This window comes from Gossypium hirsutum, chromosome D13, assembly GCF_007990345.1.
Source record: "Gossypium hirsutum isolate 1008001.06 chromosome D13, Gossypium_hirsutum_v2.1, whole genome shotgun sequence".
Classification (NCBI taxonomy): Eukaryota; Viridiplantae; Streptophyta; class Magnoliopsida; order Malvales; family Malvaceae; genus Gossypium; species Gossypium hirsutum.
The window spans coordinates 24996494-25018134 of NC_053449.1; the positions used below are offsets into that span (position 1 = coordinate 24996494).

At 35.2% G+C, this 21641-nt stretch overlaps 3 protein-coding genes across 3 annotated transcripts; all 3 read left to right on the forward strand.

Moving 5' to 3' along the window:
* Positions 1 to 5389: 5389 nt before the first annotated feature.
* On the forward strand, positions 5390 to 6028 carry LOC107918312 (auxin-induced protein 15A). The gene has a single exon (XM_016847837.2). The coding sequence runs from the start codon at positions 5591 to 5593 to the stop codon at positions 5894 to 5896; it is 306 nt and encodes a 101-aa protein (XP_016703326.1). The 5' UTR covers positions 5390 to 5590; the 3' UTR covers positions 5897 to 6028.
* Positions 6029 to 9532: 3504 nt separating this feature from the next.
* Positions 9533 to 10077, forward strand: LOC107918887 (auxin-responsive protein SAUR22). The gene has a single exon (XM_016848464.2). The coding sequence runs from the start codon at positions 9640 to 9642 to the stop codon at positions 9928 to 9930; it is 291 nt and encodes a 96-aa protein (XP_016703953.1). The 5' UTR covers positions 9533 to 9639; the 3' UTR covers positions 9931 to 10077.
* A 10123-nt stretch (positions 10078 to 20200) lies between these two features.
* On the forward strand, positions 20201 to 20919 carry LOC107918885 (auxin-responsive protein SAUR21). The gene has a single exon (XM_041108922.1). The coding sequence runs from the start codon at positions 20424 to 20426 to the stop codon at positions 20730 to 20732; it is 309 nt and encodes a 102-aa protein (XP_040964856.1). The 5' UTR covers positions 20201 to 20423; the 3' UTR covers positions 20733 to 20919.
* Positions 20920 to 21641: the final 722 nt, after the last annotated feature.

Below are 21641 nucleotides of genomic sequence, written 5' to 3' on the forward strand. Positions count from 1 at the left end.
GCCAATACATATAAGGGATTACAATAGCAAAACAAACAAGTTACCACCTAATAACTTACCTAACACCACTAATTTGCCTAGTAACTTGGTAAACTTGTTTGAATACATAAACAGCTACCTAAACTTGTCATTCATCACTTAGTTACATCAAAATGCAGCTACCAACTAAGTTTGATCCTAACTAAATACAAAACATTCATTTAAAGAAACTAAATGAATAGCTTCAGCTTGCTGCACCAATTTGCTATTGAAGCACGTTCCCTGCATGGCCACCTTTGCTGCTGCATGGGAGCTGACTTCAACACTCCTCCTCAGCTTCTATGCAGCAGACTCCTAGTTCCCTCTTTAGGCTTAGAAATCTTGATACACCAAGAGACTTTGTGAAGATATCAGCAATCTGATTTTCAGAGCTGCAATGAATCAGCTCAATTTCTCGAGCTTGTTCATCTCCCTTATCACATGCAGTTTAATATCGAAGTGTTTTGTCTTACCATGGAAGATAGGATTTTTGGCAATAGCAACTGCTGACTTGTTGTCACAATGTATCACAGTTGCTTCATTCTGGTGTAGGTTTAAATCACTCAAAATTTTTCTCAGCCACACAGCTTGATTAACAGCATTAGCAGCTGCTACATACTCAGCTTCAGCTGTTGACTGAGCCACCATTGTTTGTTTCTTGAGCTCCAACAAATCATTGCAGAGCCAAGTGTAAAAGCATAACCAGAGGTGCTCTTCATGTCATCTTTTGAACCAGCCCAATCGCTGTCTGTATAGCCAATCAATTTCAACTCTTGACCCTTTTGAAACATATACCATGGTTCAAGGTACCTTTGATATACCTCAGAACCCTTTTTCCTGCTTTGTAATGCTGCTGATTACAGCAATGCATGAATCGTGACAGCATGCTCACAGCAAATAGAATATCAGGTCTTGTTGCTGTCAAATACAACAAACAGCCAATAAGGCTTCTATAATCTATTTCAGAGACAGATTCATGTTCCTCTTGGCTCGATAGCTTCATGCCAATAGCCATTGGTGTGCTCATTGGTTTACAATTCTCCATTGAGAATTTAGCCAGCACTTTCAAGGCAAATGTCTTTTGTTTCAAGAGGATTCCTCCTTCTACTTGATTGACTTCCATTCCTAGGAAATATGTCATCAATCCCAGGTCTGACATCTCAAACATTTCCTTCATTTTTGTTTTGAAATCAGCCAACATAAACTTGTCTCCTCTAGTCACTAGAAGATCATCAACATACAGTGACACAATAAGCTGTGTTTCAGCTCCATTCCTCTTAACATAGAGTGTTGGCTCACTAGCACTCCTTTCAAATCCCAAACTGACCAGGTATGAGACAATTCGAGCATACCAGGCTCGAGGGGCCTGTTTTAGGCCATACAAGGCCTTTCTTAGCCTATACACGAAATGTTCCTTACCAGGCATTATAAATCCTAGGGGTTGCTCGATATATATCTCCTCTTCTAAGAATCCATTGAGGAATGCAGACTTGACATCCATTTGGTGGATTGTCCATTGGTTCTGAGCAGCAACTGCAATCAGCAATCCGATTGTATCGAGTCTGGCTACTGGAGCAAATGTTTCCAAGTAGTCCAGACCATACCTTTGACTGAAGCCCTTCACAACTAGCCTGGCCTTTAGCTTGTTTAAACTTCCATCTGCATTGTGCTTCACTCGATAGACCCATTTTACACCAATGGTCTTTCTGTTGGCAGGCTTTTTAACCAACTCCCATGTCTGGTTCTTCACAATCATGTTGATTTCATCAACCATAGCCTGTTTCCAACCTTCATCTGCTTCAGCTTCTTCAAAACTGGTTCTGCTATAGCAGCTTGTGCTCTTTCAGAAATCTCATCTAGGGGTCTTGTGCCTCTCACAGGCGCATTATCAACATCCATTTCAGGACCAAGGTGCTCGAGTTCAGCTTGATTAGGCACCAGGTCTTCTGAAGCAGCTTCTGGTTTACTCTTTTCCCAATTCCAGCAAGCCTTCTCATCGAAGATGACATCTCTGCTCACTTGGACTTTGTTTGTCAAAGGATCCAGCACCCTGTAGCCCTTCTTAACTGAGTTATAGCCTATAAGAACACCTGGTTGAGCCCTTTCAGAGAGCTTGTCTCTGTTTGCTGCTGGTATTTGTGCATAACACAGGCAACCAAACACTTTCAGATGTGCCAATGAAGGCTTGAAACCGAACCAAGCCTCGAAAGGTGTCTTGGATGCAAGAGCTTTAGTAGGAAGCCTATTTAAAGGTAGACAGCAGTGTTTACTGCTTCAGCCCACATGGTCTTAGGCAGTTTCTTCTCAAACAGCAGGCACCTGGCCATGTCCATCAAGCTTCTGTTCTTTCTTTCTGATACCCCATTCTGCTGAGGTGTGTAGACATTTGTAAGCTGGTGTTTGATACCAGCATCATTGCAAATGGCTTGAAACTGAGCTGAAGTGTACTCAGTGCCATTGTCTGACCTTATCGATTTCAGCTTGCAACCTGTTTCTGTCTCTACTGCAGTTTTAAACTTCACAAACACTTGAGCTACCTCAGACTTGTGTTTTAAGAAGAAAATCCAGCAAAACCTTGTAAAATCATCAATGAAGAGGATGAAATACCTGTTTTTGCTGAGTGATTCAGTTCTCATTGGGCCACATACATCAAAGTGCACCAGCTGCAGTCTTTCAAAAGCTCTCCAAGCTGAATTTGTAGGAAATGGCAGTCTTGCCTGTTTCCCCATTTGGCAAACTTCACACACATCATCATACTTTACTGAGCTAGTAAAGTTTTCTGCCAAGCCCTCTTTGGCCATTCGAGCCAATGATCTGAAGTTGGCATGTCCGAGCCTTTGATGCCAAAGCTTGGAATCATCAACAGAAGCTGTGTATGCTGACTTTGAGTCATTTGGCCAGTGCACCTCAAAGCATTTGTCAGTCATTGTGACTTTCATAAGGCTTGATCCACTTGGATCAGCAATCTGGCACTGTTTGTCCTTGAACACAACAGAATAGCCTTTCTCGAGCAATTGAGCTATGCTGAGAAGGTTTCTGTCAATCTCAGGCACCAAAAGCACATTTGGAATAATCTTGTTGCCTGTAGGAGTACTTATCAGCACCTCTCCTCTTCCTTCAGCCCTTATGAACTGACCATTTCCAACCTTGACCTTGGTTTTGCAACTTCTATCTAAGGTTTTAAACAAGGAGGCATCTGGTGACATGTGGTTAGTGCAACCACTGTCCAATAACCAGCTTTTTGAGCATTTCTTCTCAGCAGCTAAGCAAGACACAGCAAAGACCTGCTCTTCTTGGTCACTACTGTTCTCAGCTACTCGAGCTTCAACCTTTGGTTGTTGAAATTGGCTCTGCCTTGGCTTGGTTCTATTTTTGCAAACCCTTTCAACATGGCCTTTCTTCTTGCAGTATTGGCATACTGCATCTGGCCTGAACCAGCATCTGCCTTCTGGATGACCTGGCCTTTTGCAATGTCTGCAGGGCTGGTCATTGCTCCTTGCAGCATCAGGCTTAGGTCGGCTTTTCCAAGGCTTTTTTTTCTCTTGGAGCATTGATGCTCGAGGCTTCTCTGGCCTTGGCATTGAATGCACCTTCCTGGTTGTCTTCAGTTCTGCTAGCTCTCCTTTGTTCCTGAGCATAGAAGGTGTTGATTAGCTCAGTCAAAGAGATGGTAGCAAGGTCTCTTGAGTCCTCTAGAGAGGATATCTTGGCCTCATATCTCTCAGGCAAAGTGGAGAGGACTTTCTCCACTATCCTTGCCTCATCAAAGTGCTCACCAAGGAGCCTTATATTGTTAACCACTGCCATGATTCTGTCTGCATACTGCTTCACTGTTTCTGCTTCCTTCATCTTCAGGTTCTCGAAATCCCTTCTCAAATTCAATAGCTGCTGTTGCCTTGTTCTCTCAGTGCCTTGAAACTCCTCCTTAAGCTTATCCCAGGCCTGTTTGGGAGTCTCACAGGCCATGATTCTGGTGAAGATGACATCTGACACACAGTTCTGGATGCAGGACATGGCTTTGTGCCTTTTGGTCCTCTCATCAGCATGTTGCCTGATCTGAGCTACTGTGGGATTAGCCCTCAGTGGTGCTGGCTCAGCATCTGTGTTGACAACTTCCCACAGATCGAAGGCCTGTAGGTAAGTCTTCATCTTGACCAGCCATATGTGAAAGCCTTCTCCATTGAAGACTGGTGGGGCTGCTGGTGAAAATCCTGAAGAAGCCATCAGGTTCCTTGGTTTGAAGCAACAGGTCCACTAAGACAAGGGCTCTAGATACCAATTGTTGGTGCAAGAGGCAGCAGCAAGCTGATTTCAGCTTTGCTTAAACAGCAAGTCTCGAGGCTTGCAGCAGAAACAATCAAGGAAGAAAAAACTTACAATGGAAAACAGAAAAGAAAGAGAGAGATTTGAATGAAAATGAGCTGAATTTTCATTAACCTTTTAAGAAGGCATGATGCCAATACATATAAGGGATTACAATAGCAAAACAAACAAGTTACCACCTAATAACTTACCTAACACCACTAATTTGCCTAGTAACTTGGTAAACTTGTTTGAATACATAAACAGCTACCTAAACTTGTCATTCATCACTTAGTTACATCAAAATGCAGCTACCAACTAAGTTTGATCCTAACTAAATACAAAACATTCATTTAAAGAAACTAAATGAATAGCTCCAGCTTGCTGCACCAATTTGCTATTGAAGCACGTTCCCTGCATGGCCACCTTTGCTGCTGAATGGGAGCTGACTTCAACAATCATGTTATGTTATAGTCCTAAAGAATACATTCCGCAACCCAAACTTATAACTAGCTTTTCGAAAGTGTATTCGTCTGTTGCAGAGTTGTGCATCTACTATGGATAATCACTAAGAGCTTTGATATTGCCAAAAAGGAAATAGTAGTTGCAACTTGGAAATAATTTATTTTGACAAATGGATTCATTAGCTGAATTGAGTGTGACTTGACCAAGTTAGTAGTCCAAGATACCAGCCTTAAATGAATGGATGAGGAGGATACTACTATTACTAAAGTTAGCTGATATCAATACATCATTTCAGACAAGTCTTAGGGATATAGAGGATCTACAATAACCCTCAAAAGTATATTGGGTAGTTGTCACAAAGTAAAGCAACCAAGGAACAAGGTCTAAGTTCAATGCTTTAGTGAATAATCGAAATGAATCTTCAATAGTCTAAGATCAAGAGGAGTGTTTGGTACAGTCAGTGCCTTTATAAGATCAAAACATAGGGAAGTTATATTCACATAAAAATTTAAGTTGCCATTTTCTTTAAGGTGGTAGGGCAGGATGCCTAGCAACAGACAAAACAGAACCATGTGAAACTTAACTAATTGCTTCACCTGGTATGTTTCTAAATATTCTTTCAATAACATATCACTACCCTATCCAGTGTCTTTAAGGTTTGCAAATTGCTATCTCCCTCTATTTATTATGGCACTAAAGATACCATTCTCAAACCAAGTCTTCAATCTTCATAAACACTAACGCTTTCTATCACTTAAATCAAATATTCGTGAGCTTCTTTGTGCAATCGATTTTCTTCTCTAAAATGGGTATTCAACTAATGGGGTTAGCTCATGCAAAACAAAAGCTCCAGCGAACTCTTTCAGGTAAAATTGGGAATGCAGCATTGGCAACATCAAATGTTCCTAAAGGCCATATTGCAGTTTATGTCGGGGAAGGCAACCGGAAAAGGTTCGTGATTCCGGTATCTTATTTGAATCAGCCTTTGTTTCAAGACCTGTTAAATCGAGCCGAGGAAGAATTCGGATTCAACCATCCGATGGGTGGCCTCACAATTCCATGCAGTGAAGAGTACTTCATCAGTCTAACTACAGTATTGAGCTGTTCATAAATGCTTCCTCCACCAACAAGGAATGAAGTAAAAGTTAATTTTCTTAGCTTGTAAACATACTGTAATTTGTAAAAGACAGCAAAAATTGCATGTCAATGAGATTATGATTCTTCCCTGACTAAAAAAACCTGTTGTTCTCAGCAACTTTGAATGAATCAGATCAATCACTTTTTTTAATGGCAATTTTGAAGGTATTAAATATTAGAAGCAAAGTAGGCCTACATCTCTGACCGATTGCTTTCCTATTAAATCAGTAGTATTAACGTATTAAAGGAAATCCGAAACAGGCACAAAAATTTTAGACCCTTCAAATTAACTCTTTAATAAACTTGAGAAAGGATTGTAAGGTAATTTTTACACAAGTTATTAAACTTTTTCTGTCTTCCCTTTAGGCACAATAATAAACATTTATAAAATAAAAATAATATTTGATATATAATTTTATGCAAATAAAATAATTATACAGATTTTCAAAAATAAATCCTCCTACAAGAAATGTTATCTGCACCAAATATAAATCTTTAAAAATACTCCAATGTCTTGTATTTAGTTATTATGCAATCATCTTTAAAAAATAACTTAAAATCAATATTTTCTTATTGGTAGACTGTCAAACGGCCAGAGCCCAAAAAAATAATGCAGTGATAATTTTGCATGCATGTAGTTTATGATTGAGGTTGGAAGGTAGTTTATAAAATATAAAATATTACAACTAGGGCCGGAAACTACTACGTTCTTTTAGGAAGATCGCCACTGGTTTCCACATCCAAAAGAAGCCAATAATTTCTCTGCTGCGTTTGTTGCAGATTCCTTATTATGTCAGTAACTGATCGATTAAATGCTTGGAAAGTTGAAAATTGCCTTCAACTTGGCCGCTGATTTCATCTTCTTTCAACTGCCACCCATACCTGTTTGCATGCATAAAGGCTCTAGCTCTTTTTTAAATCTTTATCCAATTCTTTAATAATAATTTTATTAAAGAGCTGATGCATGCAATTAGTGAGATATGGCGGATGGTTGAAGTCGGTGAGTCGTCAGTGAATGCATGTGCTTTTCAATTGTTTATCCCTGAAAAAAATGGCCACTGAATTCGACGCCCCTATCACCTGTAATTTGCTGTCTTACGCCACTCTACAATATTTACGTTCTTTTTTTTTTTTCTTAAATCATTTGATTTCCGCACGGAAAAACCATCGGCTTTGACCATATACAGTATACTTCTAATTAAAAAGGTACACCTCAAGTTGAACTCATGTACTACAAAAAAACATATTTCTTCCATGCCTGTGTGAATTAAATAGCCAATTATTTTAAGATTTAAATTTATAAAATAATTCAATTACTATATTTAACTTTCAATGAAGTTTTAGTATAATTGATAAAAGTAATTTAGATTTTGAATACTTAAGATTTATTATGATATGCCTTGTGTTTTTTAAATTCCATTATATGCTAATGTCACGATTATTTTAATTTAATTAATGGATATTTTTATTTAAATTGTTTCGATTCTTAATCTATTTGAGTATCATCTCATAACCCAATTCAACTTATAAAACATAAGTTACCTCATATAAACTTCTTCATATTTTAAACACACGTCACAATACACAAATAAGTGAATTCTATAAAATGGTTATCATTTAATTCTACACAGCATGATTTCAAATCACTAAAACGCAGCAAAAAGCATGAGATATTTACTAAAATAATTTAATAATGTTGAGATTTTAACACTTCTTAAGACCCTTGTATTATTGAGATTTTTACACAAGTGTTATCACGACTTCAGACATACAATTTTAATAATATCGTGGTAGAATTTGACTGTTAAAATGTTATTAACGGGTTGACTTAGTCAAAAATTGATGTGTTTGAATTTGATATTCTTATTTAATACTATATTTATTTTAGTTCGTTTTTGTCCGAATTATCCTTTCATTGGACGAAGGGTGGCTTTATCTTTTGTTTCTTTTCATGATTTTGATATTCCTCCTAATGCTCTTTTATCTTTTCTAAGTAGTGATATTGTTTCTAGCAGTCAAGAGAATGAAATGCATAGATTCGAATATACGAGGTACTTTTAAAAGAATGATGCAGAAGAGGTATGACGGATGATAGTTTCTATAGTCTGTGTGGGAGTGAAATGGAAACGCCGTTACATGTAGTGAGAGATTGCATTGTAACTCTGGCAGTTTGGGCCAAATTTGTACTGTCACAAATGTCAGATAGTTTCTTTTCTATGAACTTGGAAGAATGGCTGCTCAAAAATTTGCAAACAGTCCATGATTCTGTTATTCCAGGTGTTAGTTGGAACATCTTGTTTGGAATTATTGCATGGAGAGTGTGGAAACGTAGGAATAATATAATCTTCAATGGTGAAGCTTGCAAGGTAACGTCTGAGGTTTCTGGTATTCTAGCTTATGCAAAATCAATTACCGTGGCCAGGGCGTCAGTAGAATGATCAGGGAAGTAATCGGACTTGTTAGAAACCACCGTCTAAAGGGTGGTGCAAGCTGAATACGGATGGGGCTAAGCATCTGTTGATAGGTAGAGTTGGTTGTTTCGAGACCACACAAAGGTAAATGGATTATTGGGTATAGTAAAAATATAGGTATATGTTCTATAGTTGATGCAGAACTTTGGGTTATTATGGATGGTTTGAATATGGCATGGAGGAGAGGTATAAAGCAACTGATAGTAGACAGTGACAACTTAGTTGCAGCAAATACGATTAACAATCAGACAAAAGAGGTTGGGTCGAGCTTGGTGCAAATCATCAGAGAACAGTTAGCAAGGGAATGACATATAAAGGTGTTGTATACTCCACGCTCAACGAATATGATTACAGACTTTATGGTATATTTACAAAAAAATAATTCTGTTGGTTTGAAAATTTATAAGTATCCACCCAAACAACTTGTTCTAGAAGTGATACAAGAAAGCACCTGACCAATACAAAATTTATTATGGCTAATTGTATTTAGCTTCTTTAATTAAAAAAATATTAGACACATCCTTGACAAATATGCAAAACTGAAATTTGAGGACCTGACTATAAATAGCTATTAATTGTCACATAAAATTATATAAGCTAGAGTCAGCAACAGTACTTCCCTAAAAACTCCGTAACCCTAGTGCTTTCAATACCTTTTTTATCCAAAACCTAGAATGGGATGTGCATTAAGAAAAACCTTAAAAGAAAACCTTAGAATAGAATACTGTATAAATGGAAGTGTATTGCCAGCTAGCACCGCATGGGACGGACTGTAGTTCCGTACTTGACACGAATATTTTGGTCCATCCGTGACAGCTTAGTTTGGACCGAATCCACTTATTATTGATTTCCAAAAGTTGAACTTCATTACATCAATTATGTTTGATAAAAAAAAATTTACTTCAACATGTTACGGTCAATATTACAAACAGATCTTGCATCACTGACGATGTTGCTCCGGATATTCCCCAAGTGCGGCCCGAGGAGAGGGAGCTAGTGGCTGGTCTATTGCATCATTGGCTCCAATCAAATGAGCCAACCCATGTGATCCTTTGGTGCAGTGGGTCCTCCCAAGGCCAAAACGGTAGCCAATTTGCGTCTTTGATCATCTCCCCCTTGTCTATAAATAAGAATCCATTATCAGCCTCTTAGCTCCAAGAAACCTGAAAGAATTCACAAGTTACTACTGCAACCTTAAATTTCAATATCTATATCTCCTTGTATTTCCCTTTCATTATTTCGAATTATGGGTGTTCGTCTACCGTCCATGATTTCCAGCGCCAAGCAAATCCTCAAGCTGCAGTCTCGTATTTCAAGAGATAAACCAGATGTTCCGAAAGGTCACATTGCAGTTTATGTGGGGGAGACGCAAAGAAAAAGGTTCGTAGTTCCAATAACTGTGTTGAACCATCCTTCGTTCAACGACTTGCTTAAGCGAGCAGAGGAAGAGTTCGGGTTCAATCATCCCATGGGTGGTCTAACAATTCCTTGCAGAGAAGATGCCTTCCTAAATCTCACTTCTCGATTGCAGGCCTAATAAGAGATTCAAAGGGCCACTCGTTCACAATTTTGATTCCTCTTTTTTTTCTTTCTCCATTTGTGAAAGAGAAAAAAAAAAGCTGTAAACCAATGTAATGTACAGAAGCAGCAAAAGTTATCAACAAAATTAGTTCTTTGATCTCAACAACATCCTTTCTAATTTTTAATATTGTCAATTATGGGATGACTTTAACCGAGAAAGTAATAGTTTTTTTGTTGATACACTTTTAAGTGGACAAACTAAAGCGGAAACCAAGTGTTTTAAGGATGCTCTTCAAGTTCTGTTAAATTGATAATTTTTATAAAATATTTTCAAGTTAAGAAACTGTTATATATACAAGGACTGATTGTAAATGGTCTTCAAGGAGGACTCTTCTATCTCGGCAAACAGAGATAGATGAGGCTAGGGTGACGAACAAGGTTCAGATTAGGGACAACTCCATATCTGAGGATGTGATAATGGAAATAAATTGGTTCATGGATCTCATGCTGGTAAGTCGGGACTTCTCCTTCTCCGAATGCAAATGGGTTACAGAGCCTTGCACTCCAACATTCAATCTATGTTTGAAACCATTCAATTGATTGATATGGAAAATACGTTTTAGTAAAAAGTTTTGAATTATTAGATTATTAAACCACTAAAAGGGTCCTTAGGTTATCTATGGACATTATTTGACAGTCCTAAACATGGACTAAAACTTCTCAGCAAAAGAAATCTTTTCTTCTTCTACAATGCTGAGATCAAGATTTCATGGCTTCAAGTAAAATTATATGATGAAGTCCTTATTCGGGAAATTGCAAAGTCGTTGGGAAGGTTCTCAAATTTGATTATTCTTACCAATTCAAGAAATTGTATTACCATGTTTAAAACAAATAATCAACGTCATTTTATTTATTTTCCCTTCAAAATAATTGTTGTAGGAAACAATCGTTAATGTTTGAGAATAGCTACGTTCCGAATAATTATTTTCAAAAGAGAGCTTTAGTTAGAAACAATTGTTATCTAGTGTAATTGTCGTTTGAGAACAACTCCTGCTCTTGTTTAAAATTGTTAGGGATCGACCCGATTAAACAACGAACAAATAAAAAAAATAGCGGAAGAAATTGATAAATTGAATACACAAATTTAATGTGAAAAAATTCTCCAAAGAGGATAAAAAACCACAGGCAAAGATAATTTTACTATAATGGTAAAAGAACGAAAAGTACAAAAGATGGAGATAAAAAACTAAACCCCAAAACCAGAAAATAAAGAACTCTCAAAATGTAAACTCAACATTCTCCAAAAGTGTTATGAGTTCTAATCTTTATGGGTGTATTTTCTAAGGTTTTAAAATAGTCTATTTATAGGCTAAATTCGTAGGTCAAATAATAATAAAATAATCTAGACTAATCAGAGTTTGACTGAAACAAATAAATAGAGTTTCACTGGGAGATTATCTTTCAAATTTGATTGAAATACGTGGCATACTCAACAAATCTCCACCTTGACTTGTATTTCCACAACGTCATCTTTGCCAAAGCCCGTCACAGGCCTATCTTGAACTCTGCAGGAAATTAACGGAGTTAAATTTGTGCTTAGAAGCTGGAAGACTTCTAGCCTTCGACTTGTCTACTGCCAAATCAAACTAACCCGGGTCTGATTTTCATGAACACAATGCTCTAACTTTTCAAAACTTGCATCCAAAAGAGAATCTCTATTCAACGAAATGGTTATATCTTTTTCCCTCCTATGACCAAGTTGCCTCCGGTCCAAACGAGTTGACTTCAACTTCGTAATAGACGAAAGGCGTCTGATTTCATTGGTCATTATAGAACCTTACATAGTATAAAGGTTGTCGATCCTTTTAACTTTCATCAAAACGAAAGCCCCACGAGATACTTTAATGGCGTTCGACTCGATGTTGATTCTGCAACCTTTTGAGTCTAAAATAGTCAAGGAAATGAGATTCTTTCATAAATCAGGTACATACCTGACATCTAATAGTGTCTTGATCATCCCATCATGCATCCTGGTTTTAACAGTACCAATATTGATTACCTCACTGAATGAATCGTTTCACATGTGCACAACTCCACCTTCAAGTGAACTATATGTGGAGAACCATTCTCTATCTAGACACATGTGGAAAGAACACCCTAAATCTAAGATCCACTCGGACGTAAGCTCGGAGCTTTCGCTTGTTGACACTAACAAGAAATCATTACCCCCTTTGTTGACCAAATTAGCACCAGCTACATCTTCCTCGTTGCTCTCAGCAGCCCGTTTATTTCGTAGTTTATAACAATCTGCTTTGACGTGACCTAACTTTTTATAAAAGGCGTCGCTTCTTTGATGCTTCCAAAACGGAAGCTTGTCTACCTGTTTTGCTATCCGAACCAAACTCATTGTCAAGTTTTTCTTTACTTAACAAATGACCTTCACATCCTCGAACGAGAGTTTGTCTCTGTCATAAATCAGAGTTTCCTTGAAATACTTGTATGAAAGAGGGAAAGAGCACAATAATAGCATAGCGGATCTTCATCGTCAATCTTAACCTCAACATTCTTTAAATCATTCAAAAGAGTAATAAATTGACTAATGTGATCTCTAAGAAGCTCATCTTCGTTCATGCGAAACGTAAATAGACATTGTTTCAACACTAAACAGTTAGTCAGAGACTTAGTTGCATAAAAAGTTTCTAACCTTTTTCACAATGCGGATGGGGTTTTCTCCATCAATATATCCTGCAATACACTATTCACGAGGCACAACTGGATTGTAGATAATGACTCTTAAAAAGAGTTATATTTTATGCCTTTAGACTTGGCTAATTGCCTGTACTTAGGTAAGTTTAGTTGAATTTTAGGATTTTCCATTAGTGTTTTTAGGAAATTGCATTAAAAGGCTTTGAATGTGCTTAAATGTTATTACATGTTACTTCTAATTGTTTGTGGGAAGGATTTATTTGTTAAGTGGAAGGTGTAGAATGAGGAAAAGAAGTAAAGAAGTGAAGGTTTTTCATGGCAAAAGGATGGACAGTTTGTCAACATGAATGTTGTAGCAATACCAGTAAGCGACCCAATCAACACTTAACCGTTATCAGCCCTATTGTACATGTACCAGAAAAATTAGCCTAAAAAAGAGGAAAATGATCATGAGATGATGGGTCTACCATAAAGGAGGAGATATAAAACCCAAAAATAAAAATTGAAAATGGAGGGTAGATAGTTGGAGCGTCATTTTTGGAAGGAGAAATCCCTTAGACTAAAATAGAGGATAGCAGTTGCGACAAGGGCTGAGACGCATAAGGGAAGATGAAGGCAGTCCCTCCTAGTCACCGGAAGACATTTCATAGCCGGAGTTGTGGGCTGGACAGACGAAAGCTATCTTCCTGAGTTCTACCTTTAATTCTTTATTTTCTATTCTATAATCTAATTTAAAGAAACGGTGTTGATTAATATTTTGAATCTGGATTCTATTCACCAATCCATGAGCTAAATCTCATAGGGTTGGGATTACTTGATGAAACTTTTATTTTCATTAGTGGTCACGGTTTAGATTAGTTTTAATTTATTGTTTCATTCAATGGTATTTACGAATAGCATGCATGTAATCTCTAGACATAGGTGAATATGCAACATGATTATAAAATTAATCTAATTCTGGCAAGGTTAGGTTAGTTAGATCGAAATTGAATGATATGAACGAGTACTCGAAAGATTATTCATGGTAAACTCTAGACATAGAGCAATATTCTGTACGAAAAGGAGAAGAACAGTAGTAGGAACCAAACTCAAAGCCTATAGACATATAGTGCCCTAGGTAAGGTAACTTAAGGCCTAATTCTCGAAAGAAGCAGACCACAATAGAACTATTCCGAGCAATAGAATAAGAGTGAACTTGCCGAGGACATTATTGGTTAATGAGGGTAGATTCTTGGTAATCCCAGCCTTACGATTCAACATTGTAGATCCTTTAACCTTTGATATAGCATCTCTATTTTCACATCCTTAGTTGTTACTTGTTTACATATTATTCACATAATCATTCTTGTAATTACCCTTGCATACTTACTATTGTCTTGCCATATCATTTTCATTTATTTGTTAGAATTCCCATATTACACACATCGGTATTCCTTAATTATCTTTGCATTCTTATTGTTGTTTTTACCATAGCATTAAACACACTCCTTTATAATAATCTAACCAATTTATACCTAATCGATCCTTATGGAGACGATTTTACTTATCACTTTATTACTTGATTCGACGTGTACACTTGCACAATTCGCTTAGCATATTCACAAACAAAAGCAGACAGGGCCTTTTCATCAAGTTATTCCTATTTTTTCTGGTCTATACTCTCAGGCTTTTTCCTGGTAACAACCTTTTTTAGGCTAGTCTGAACTAGAATTGTCATCATCTGAACTTGCCACAGATTGAAATTATGACACCATCGAACTTCTCAATGTCAAAAATTGTTGCTACCATATCTGAACGGGCTAATCTGTGGAAATTGATCTAGCTCTGATACCACTTGTTAAGGATCGACCCGATTAAGCAACGAACAAGTAAAAAATAGCAAAAGAAATTGAGAAATTGAACACAAAAATTTAACATGAAAACCCCCTCCAAAGAGGATAAAAAACCAAGAACAAAGATAATTTTACTATAATGACAAAAGAATGAAGAGTACAAAAGATAGAGATAAAAAACTAAACCCCGAAACTCAAAAACAAAGAACTCTTAAAATGCAAACATAAAATTCTTCAAAAGTGTTATGAGTTCTAATCTTTAATGAGTGTATTTTCTATGGTTTTAAAAGAGCCTATTTATAGGCTAAATTTGTAGTCAAATGATAAAATAATAAGGCTAATCAGAGTTCGACTAAAACAAATAAACGGAGTTTAACTGGGAGATTATCTTTCAAATTTGACTTAAATAGGTGGCATATTCAACAAAAATAATAGGGTTTCAAGAATAGCTATATTTAGAACAATCATAACTTGGAACAACTTCTATTTAGAACAATTGTGTTCTTTCGATAAAGGTATTTTTCAAAACAAGCTCTTCCAAGAGAAGCATCACCACAAAACAACTCTTGTTCACAAACACATCTATTTTGAGAACAATTCAATTTTGGAACAAGTCAGAATAATCCATGTTCAAGAACAACCATGGTTTTGCGGAAGATGTTTCACATGATACTATTTCAACGAAGTAAAAATGAAAGTAACCTTGGAATATGATAGGTTTCTTAGGTTACCTTTATTCGTAAGATTTTCTAGAGAGCTTAGCTTGTTGGATCAAATATGGGGATAGTTAAGAGGTTTCCTCTTAACATTTTCCTATAACATTGAGTGTTTTCCCTCCTTTTAAAAATATAGTGAATTCTTCTTCACTATTCAACATCACCAACAAAAATTTTCACCATCTCTTATTAATCATTAATGCAATTGTAACTAAATATTTATTTTTATCACTCATATTAATTACTTAGCTTTGTAACTTCTATTTTCTAAAATCTACCTTTCACAACTAGTGAAGAGTTTTTTGACACTTTGGCATTCTAACTCTCAAAGTTTTCTCTAAAATTCTCTCAACTTGTTTTCTTTGTTTAATCTTATCATTAATCACATTTCTCTGTCTCTACCTTACCAACCACCATCTATCATTGTGCTCAGTATCCGGATCTACTCTAGTCTTCCTCTTCGTCTTCTCTTAATACATCTCATTCACTTGTTTACGACATTTCCTCTCTCCATCAAAGAACAATTTACAATTACAATACATATTCCTTTGCTTGAGGAAAGTTCACTAGGATAGCAATCCTATTAGACATATTAAAATCTCTAATATTCAAAATTGAAATATAGGATAGGATTCATCGAAACATCTTTTTTTTCCCTATTTCTTCTACAACTTAATTTTCTTTCATGAAACAACTTTGAACCTCATGAATATGTGAACCAAAATTTAAACAACTTTTTTCTTTGATCCCCGATATTGACTGTTAGATCAACTTGGATCTAACGTATGTTCTTCTACTTGTCGATGGATATTGATTCACTGTACCAATTGTTGAATCGTCGCTTAAAGCTCGCTGGTTGAACTTTTTTTTTGTTTTTTTTAAACTTAATAGCCTATCTCTTGTTTACTTCTCCCTTCTTTCATTCTAGTTTCTCCTCCCTTTACCATTTGAAGAACTCGAATTTTCTTTGCTCCTGGCTTGCAATATACCTTTTGAGTACTCCTCTTGCTTTCTTGTTCCTTCTTTGCTCTTAAACATAAAGAGCATTTATACGTTCAAACAAAGAAATTGTGGACAAGTCTCTTAAGTCCTCCAAAAATGAAATCTTAGACTCATACTTATCTAGGAGAGTTATGATGACCTTTTCAACTATTCTTCTATCACTGAAACCATCCTCAAGCAGCCTGATACTATTGACAATGGTCATGATCCTGTCTGAGTATTGCTTGATGGTTTTAGTTTCTTTTATCTTTAGGTTCTCAAAGTCTCTCCTTAGATTGATGAGTTGTTGTTGCCTTGTTTTCTCTGACCCTTGGAACTTTTCTTTCAGCTTGTCCCAAGCCTGTTTGGGAGTTTCACAAGCCATGATCCTTGTGAAAATCACATTAGGCACTATATTTTGCAAGCAAGACATAGCCTTGTACTTCTTAGCACACTTTATAATATCCCTAAATCGAATCTGGTTGTTTTGGGTATATTTTTTGGGTTTCGATTGTGAAACTAGGAATTTATGGGGTTTCTAGAAATTTTTAATTTAATTTAGGAGGTTAATTTCATCTAAAATCGATTAAACAATAATCTGGAAAAATAAAAATATTTTTTGAAAATTAATTCATTAAGATGATGAAATTCGGATTTCTTAAAACTTACCTGACAAATCATGTTTAATCTTGATAAATAAGACCAAAAACCTTTTAATAGATTCATTTTGAGTTGGAACATCCATTGATTTGTGGGTTTCCTCCCAAAATTCAAGATCCACCATTAAAACACCTTAAGCTTTTGAAGAAGATGACATTGATAAAAAAAATTCTTTAATCGACTCTCAAATCATGTAAAAATATTTCTAATCTTCATAAAAACAAGTTTAGGATTGAAGATTACTTTTGATTCGCTCTAAATTCGTTGATTGAAAATCTTGATTTAAGAAGCTTGAGAAATTTCAAAATGTTTTTGGCTACTTTTGAGAATAATTTCGGGTGAATTGATAGAGTATTTTGAGAAGAAAATTAGTTAGATCTATTCTCTAATGATATATCTTTAAAACCATGCAAAGAAAACGAATTTTATAGCTCTCTAATATGATGTAAATGGTGTGAAACAACCCACCAGAATTTAAAAATTGGGGAATTTGCATAATGGCCACTCTCACATTTTTCTTGTTTTACCATTTAATCATTTCCCTCCAAAATTTCAAATTTTAAGATTTATTTGTCAAATAAATACTCTAAATTTCCCTTTTTTTTACTTAACCCAATTTAATTAATATTTAAATTTAACTCAAATTAACCCCAATAAAAAATACTTTAAAATTCTTTTTCGACTCAAATTAATTATTTTCACTAACAATTATTTAATTACTTTAAAATTAATTTTCCAAAAATATTTTTATTTTTCCAGATTATTGTTTAATCGATTTTAGATGAAATTAATCTCCTAAATTAAATTAAAAATTACTAGAAACCCAATAAATTCCTAGTTTCACACTCGAAACCCCAAAAATATACCCGAAACTATTAGACGCAATTTAAGGATATTACACACTCATCACTACGTTGCCTAATCTGAGCTAATGTGCGATTGACTCTTAAAGGTGGTGACTCCCTTTCAAACTCGACAAAATCCCAAAGATCATAGGCCTGGAGGTAAGTCTTCATCTTCACTACCCAAATGTGGTAGTTTTCTCCAACAAAGATGGGAGGTAGAGGTGGAGAGAAGCTTCTTGATGACATTCCAACAAAAATCTAAGAAACAAACAATTTCTTTCATATTAAGAAACACAAACAAAGAAAAAAATAAGAGGTCCTCAAAGATAACAACTTTCGATACCAATTGTTAGTGTCCAAAAAAGCAAAACAAAGAACAAGAATAAGAAAAACTAGCAGAAAAACTAATGTTAAAATGGTTTATTTATCATTTTTCAAAGAACAATACATTTTAAGCCATAAACATCACCAAATACATACCACCACTAACTATCTTGTAACTTGAGAAAATAACTTAGACACAAAAGATATAAACTAAACATGTTAAATCATCACTTGCTATGTTAGTGTATTAGCTGATCATAGTTCAAATTTAATAATAAAAAACTACATTAGAACTAAACCGAACCAACATGCATCAAAGTTCAATCAGTTGCATAGTTGGCCATAGTGCAACAATTACTCATATTAATTACTTAGCTTTGTAACTCCTATTCTCTAAAATCTATGAACACGGGTCTTTCACAACTAGTGAAGAGTTTTTTTTGACACTTTGGCATTCTAACTCTCAAAGCTTTTTCTAAAATTCTCTCGACTTGTTTTCTTTGTTTAATATTATCATTAGTCACATTTCCCTTTCTCCACCTTACCAACCACCATATCTCGTTGTGCTCAATATTACTAGATCTGCTCTAGCCTTCCTCTCTGTCTTCTCCTAATATATCTCATTCACTTGTTTGCAACGCTTCCTCTCTCCATCAAAGAACCCTTTACAATTACAATACAAATTCCTTTGCTTGAGGGAAGTTTGCTGGGATGACAATCATATTAGACGTATTAAAAGCCTCTAATGTTCAAAATTGAAATGCAAGACAGGATTCATCGAAACAACTTTTTTCCCCTTTTCTTCTTCAACTTAGTTTTTTTTTCATTAAATAATTTTGGACGTCCTTTATCTGCAAACCAAAATTCAAACAGCTTTTTTCTTTAATCTCTGATACTAACTGTTAGATCGGCTTGGAAATAAGGTATGTTCTTCTACTTGCCTATGGGTATTGATTCACTATACCGATCATTGAATCGTTGTTTGGAGCTCGCTAGCGGATTTAAAAAAAAACTTAACAGCCTAGTGACTTGAATAAAAACTCTTGAATAGTTTAGTGACTTAAATGAAAGATTTCAAATAATTCAGTAACCAAATTATATTTTTTTTAGTTAAGTGACCAAAACGAAAATTTACCCATAATTTAATGACTGATACAACTTATTTTTTTTACTTATATTCGGAGCTAGTGCGATAAAATCTAATGTATTTTTTTTAACAAACTCATTATAAGTTTTGATCATATTTGATCTTTTTGACATAATGTCTAAAACTACTCATAGCCCCTCTCCAACCTATAAATAGGAGAATAATACAATTTAACACATTTAAACCCACGTTTTTTTGTATTGACAACAATAGCAATACTAATTAAACTAATACTTAAAATATTCTTAAAGTAACTTGTTAAGTATAGTCCGGATAAAGTATATACCGCAACTTTTTTGGAACTATTGCTAACAAACAGCAAGTTGCGGAGTTGCTTTACGTCAGTGATTCAACTTGATCTGTTAGTTGCCAGGACAGTAGACTCTAGAGCCATGTATTCATGCTAGTACTTGCTTACATAGTCCCTTTCTTCTCTTTGATTCTCTGTATTTGAAAATCACAAAAGTTTCTATTAGTTTTAAACTTAAATTAGGTCAGATTTTATTTTGAGTTCATTCATAAAACTCAAATTTAAAATGCATTTGTCACTCCACCCATCCAGCTTCCTTAATCACATTTTCTTTCTCTTTCTTGCTGGTGATTCACAAACTCCAAAACGTTATCCTTGCAGCAAAAGTAGAATTTCCAATGCATGTGAATGTCAGTCCCAAGTTAATCTAATCATTCAGTACATGCATGTACATGTGCCAGTCAAATTATTGAAATGGAAACTTTTGGCAACCTGGTCAGGGCCCCATCAATGGCAATAATAATTATGCATGTTTTGCCTTCACACCAACATTGGTAAATAGCGCTTCCACTTGCGAATATGTGGCAAATTGTTGGAAAATACAATTGGATAACATATCAAATGGTTGGAATAGGTCCTACAAGTGGATAAACATGAATATGCTTTCAAAGTTTTCAACCAAAAAAGCCAAAAACTTTATCACTTGTGAATATGTTGCTAATGGTTTTCAGAATTAAAAGCCCCATAAAGATGACATATTTTGAATAACAATTTCAACGGAGCGATTGGGTCATGTGTTTTTGGCTTTTTGCACCATAAATTTGCCAAATTAATTAACAAAGGAGAGAAAAGGAAAAAGTTTGAATGAGCTAAGTGATGTAAGCCATGTAGACAACTGCAAACCAGCTGAGAAACAAAAATTTGCTCGTGTATAAATACAAACACGAAACCGAGCTTCCAGTCCCAAGCACTGTCTTTCTTCTACACATTAACAACAACTCCTTTAAGCAACCTGCTTAGATCAAATTATTTGTTTGAGTCTCAAAATATGGGTTTCCGTTTGCCAGCAGTGATCCAAAGTTCCAGACAACTTTTGAAACACCATTCTGGTTTCTTCAGGAAACAATCAGATGTTGTGCCCAAAGGCCATGTTGCTGTTTACGTTGGAGAGGCGCAAAGGAAACGTTTTGTGGTTCCAATTGCGTATTTGAACCACCCTTCGTTTAAAGAATTGCTGAACCGGGCTGAGGAAGAGTTCGGCTTCGATCACCCGATGGGCGGCCTCACAATTCCATGCAAAGAAGATGCTTTCATCAATCTAACCTCGAAGTTGCATACTTGTCCTCTTCAACGATGATGGATCTGTTCCCCTAATTTTGACTAGCTTTTTTCTTTCCTTTTTTCCTACCAGTTTGAAGTGTAAATATTAACAAATTTTAAGTGGAAAAATGAATTATTGTACTAATGTACAATAACTTTGTCATTGCAAATGTGGATATATGGGTTAAATTTATTAACTAATAAAAGTTCTTAGACATTTTAAATATCTTTTTTCCATTTAATTTTTTAAACATGTTTTATATAATGATAATTCAAATCTGATTTACTTCTAAAATTGGGGAATACTTGACGAATAGGCCACAATTTGAGAAACTTTCATGATAGTTGGTATTGTACCAGTAATGGTCATACCAACTAGTACATACCGTTTTGGTCCTAAGGTACTGAGTAATGTATGTTCCATTTTGTTTAAAATTTTGGCGTGTTTTGGCTATTTCAATGAGTTTCGACTCGGTCCGATTAATACCGACTTGTATTGGTTCATACAAGTTTGTACCGGTTGGTACAAAATTTTGATATTTTAAACTAATTTTTAATTTTTTTATCTTAACCATTTTAATGTTTCTATAATTATATTTAAAATTAAAAATTATCAAATTAAATTATTAAACCTAATTAATAATTTTAAAATTCATAACTATAAAGAAATATATCTATATGAATGTAATTAAGATATACTTGCATGTGTATATATATAAATTATTTTTTATCAATAATATATAATTTATTGAGAAATTTAAAAATTAGACTATATATATGAAAAATATTTAAAAGTGTATATAGTTTATCAAATAACTAAAATTGAGACTATAAATATATATGTGAAAAGTATTTAAAAACACTGATAAACTTGAAAACGGTATACTAAAACATATCTGGTACATACTCGTATCAAGACAAAAATGGTACGCCCACCGGTATGGTA

Coding starts and splice junctions, on each gene's coding strand:
- LOC107918885 (XM_041108922.1), top strand. CDS start 20,424: ATGGGTTTCCGTTTGCCAGCAGTGATCCAAAGTTCCAGACAACTTTTG.
- LOC107918312 (XM_016847837.2), top strand. CDS start 5,591: ATGGGTATTCAACTAATGGGGTTAGCTCATGCAAAACAAAAGCTCCAG.
- LOC107918887 (XM_016848464.2), top strand. CDS start 9,640: ATGGGTGTTCGTCTACCGTCCATGATTTCCAGCGCCAAGCAAATCCTC.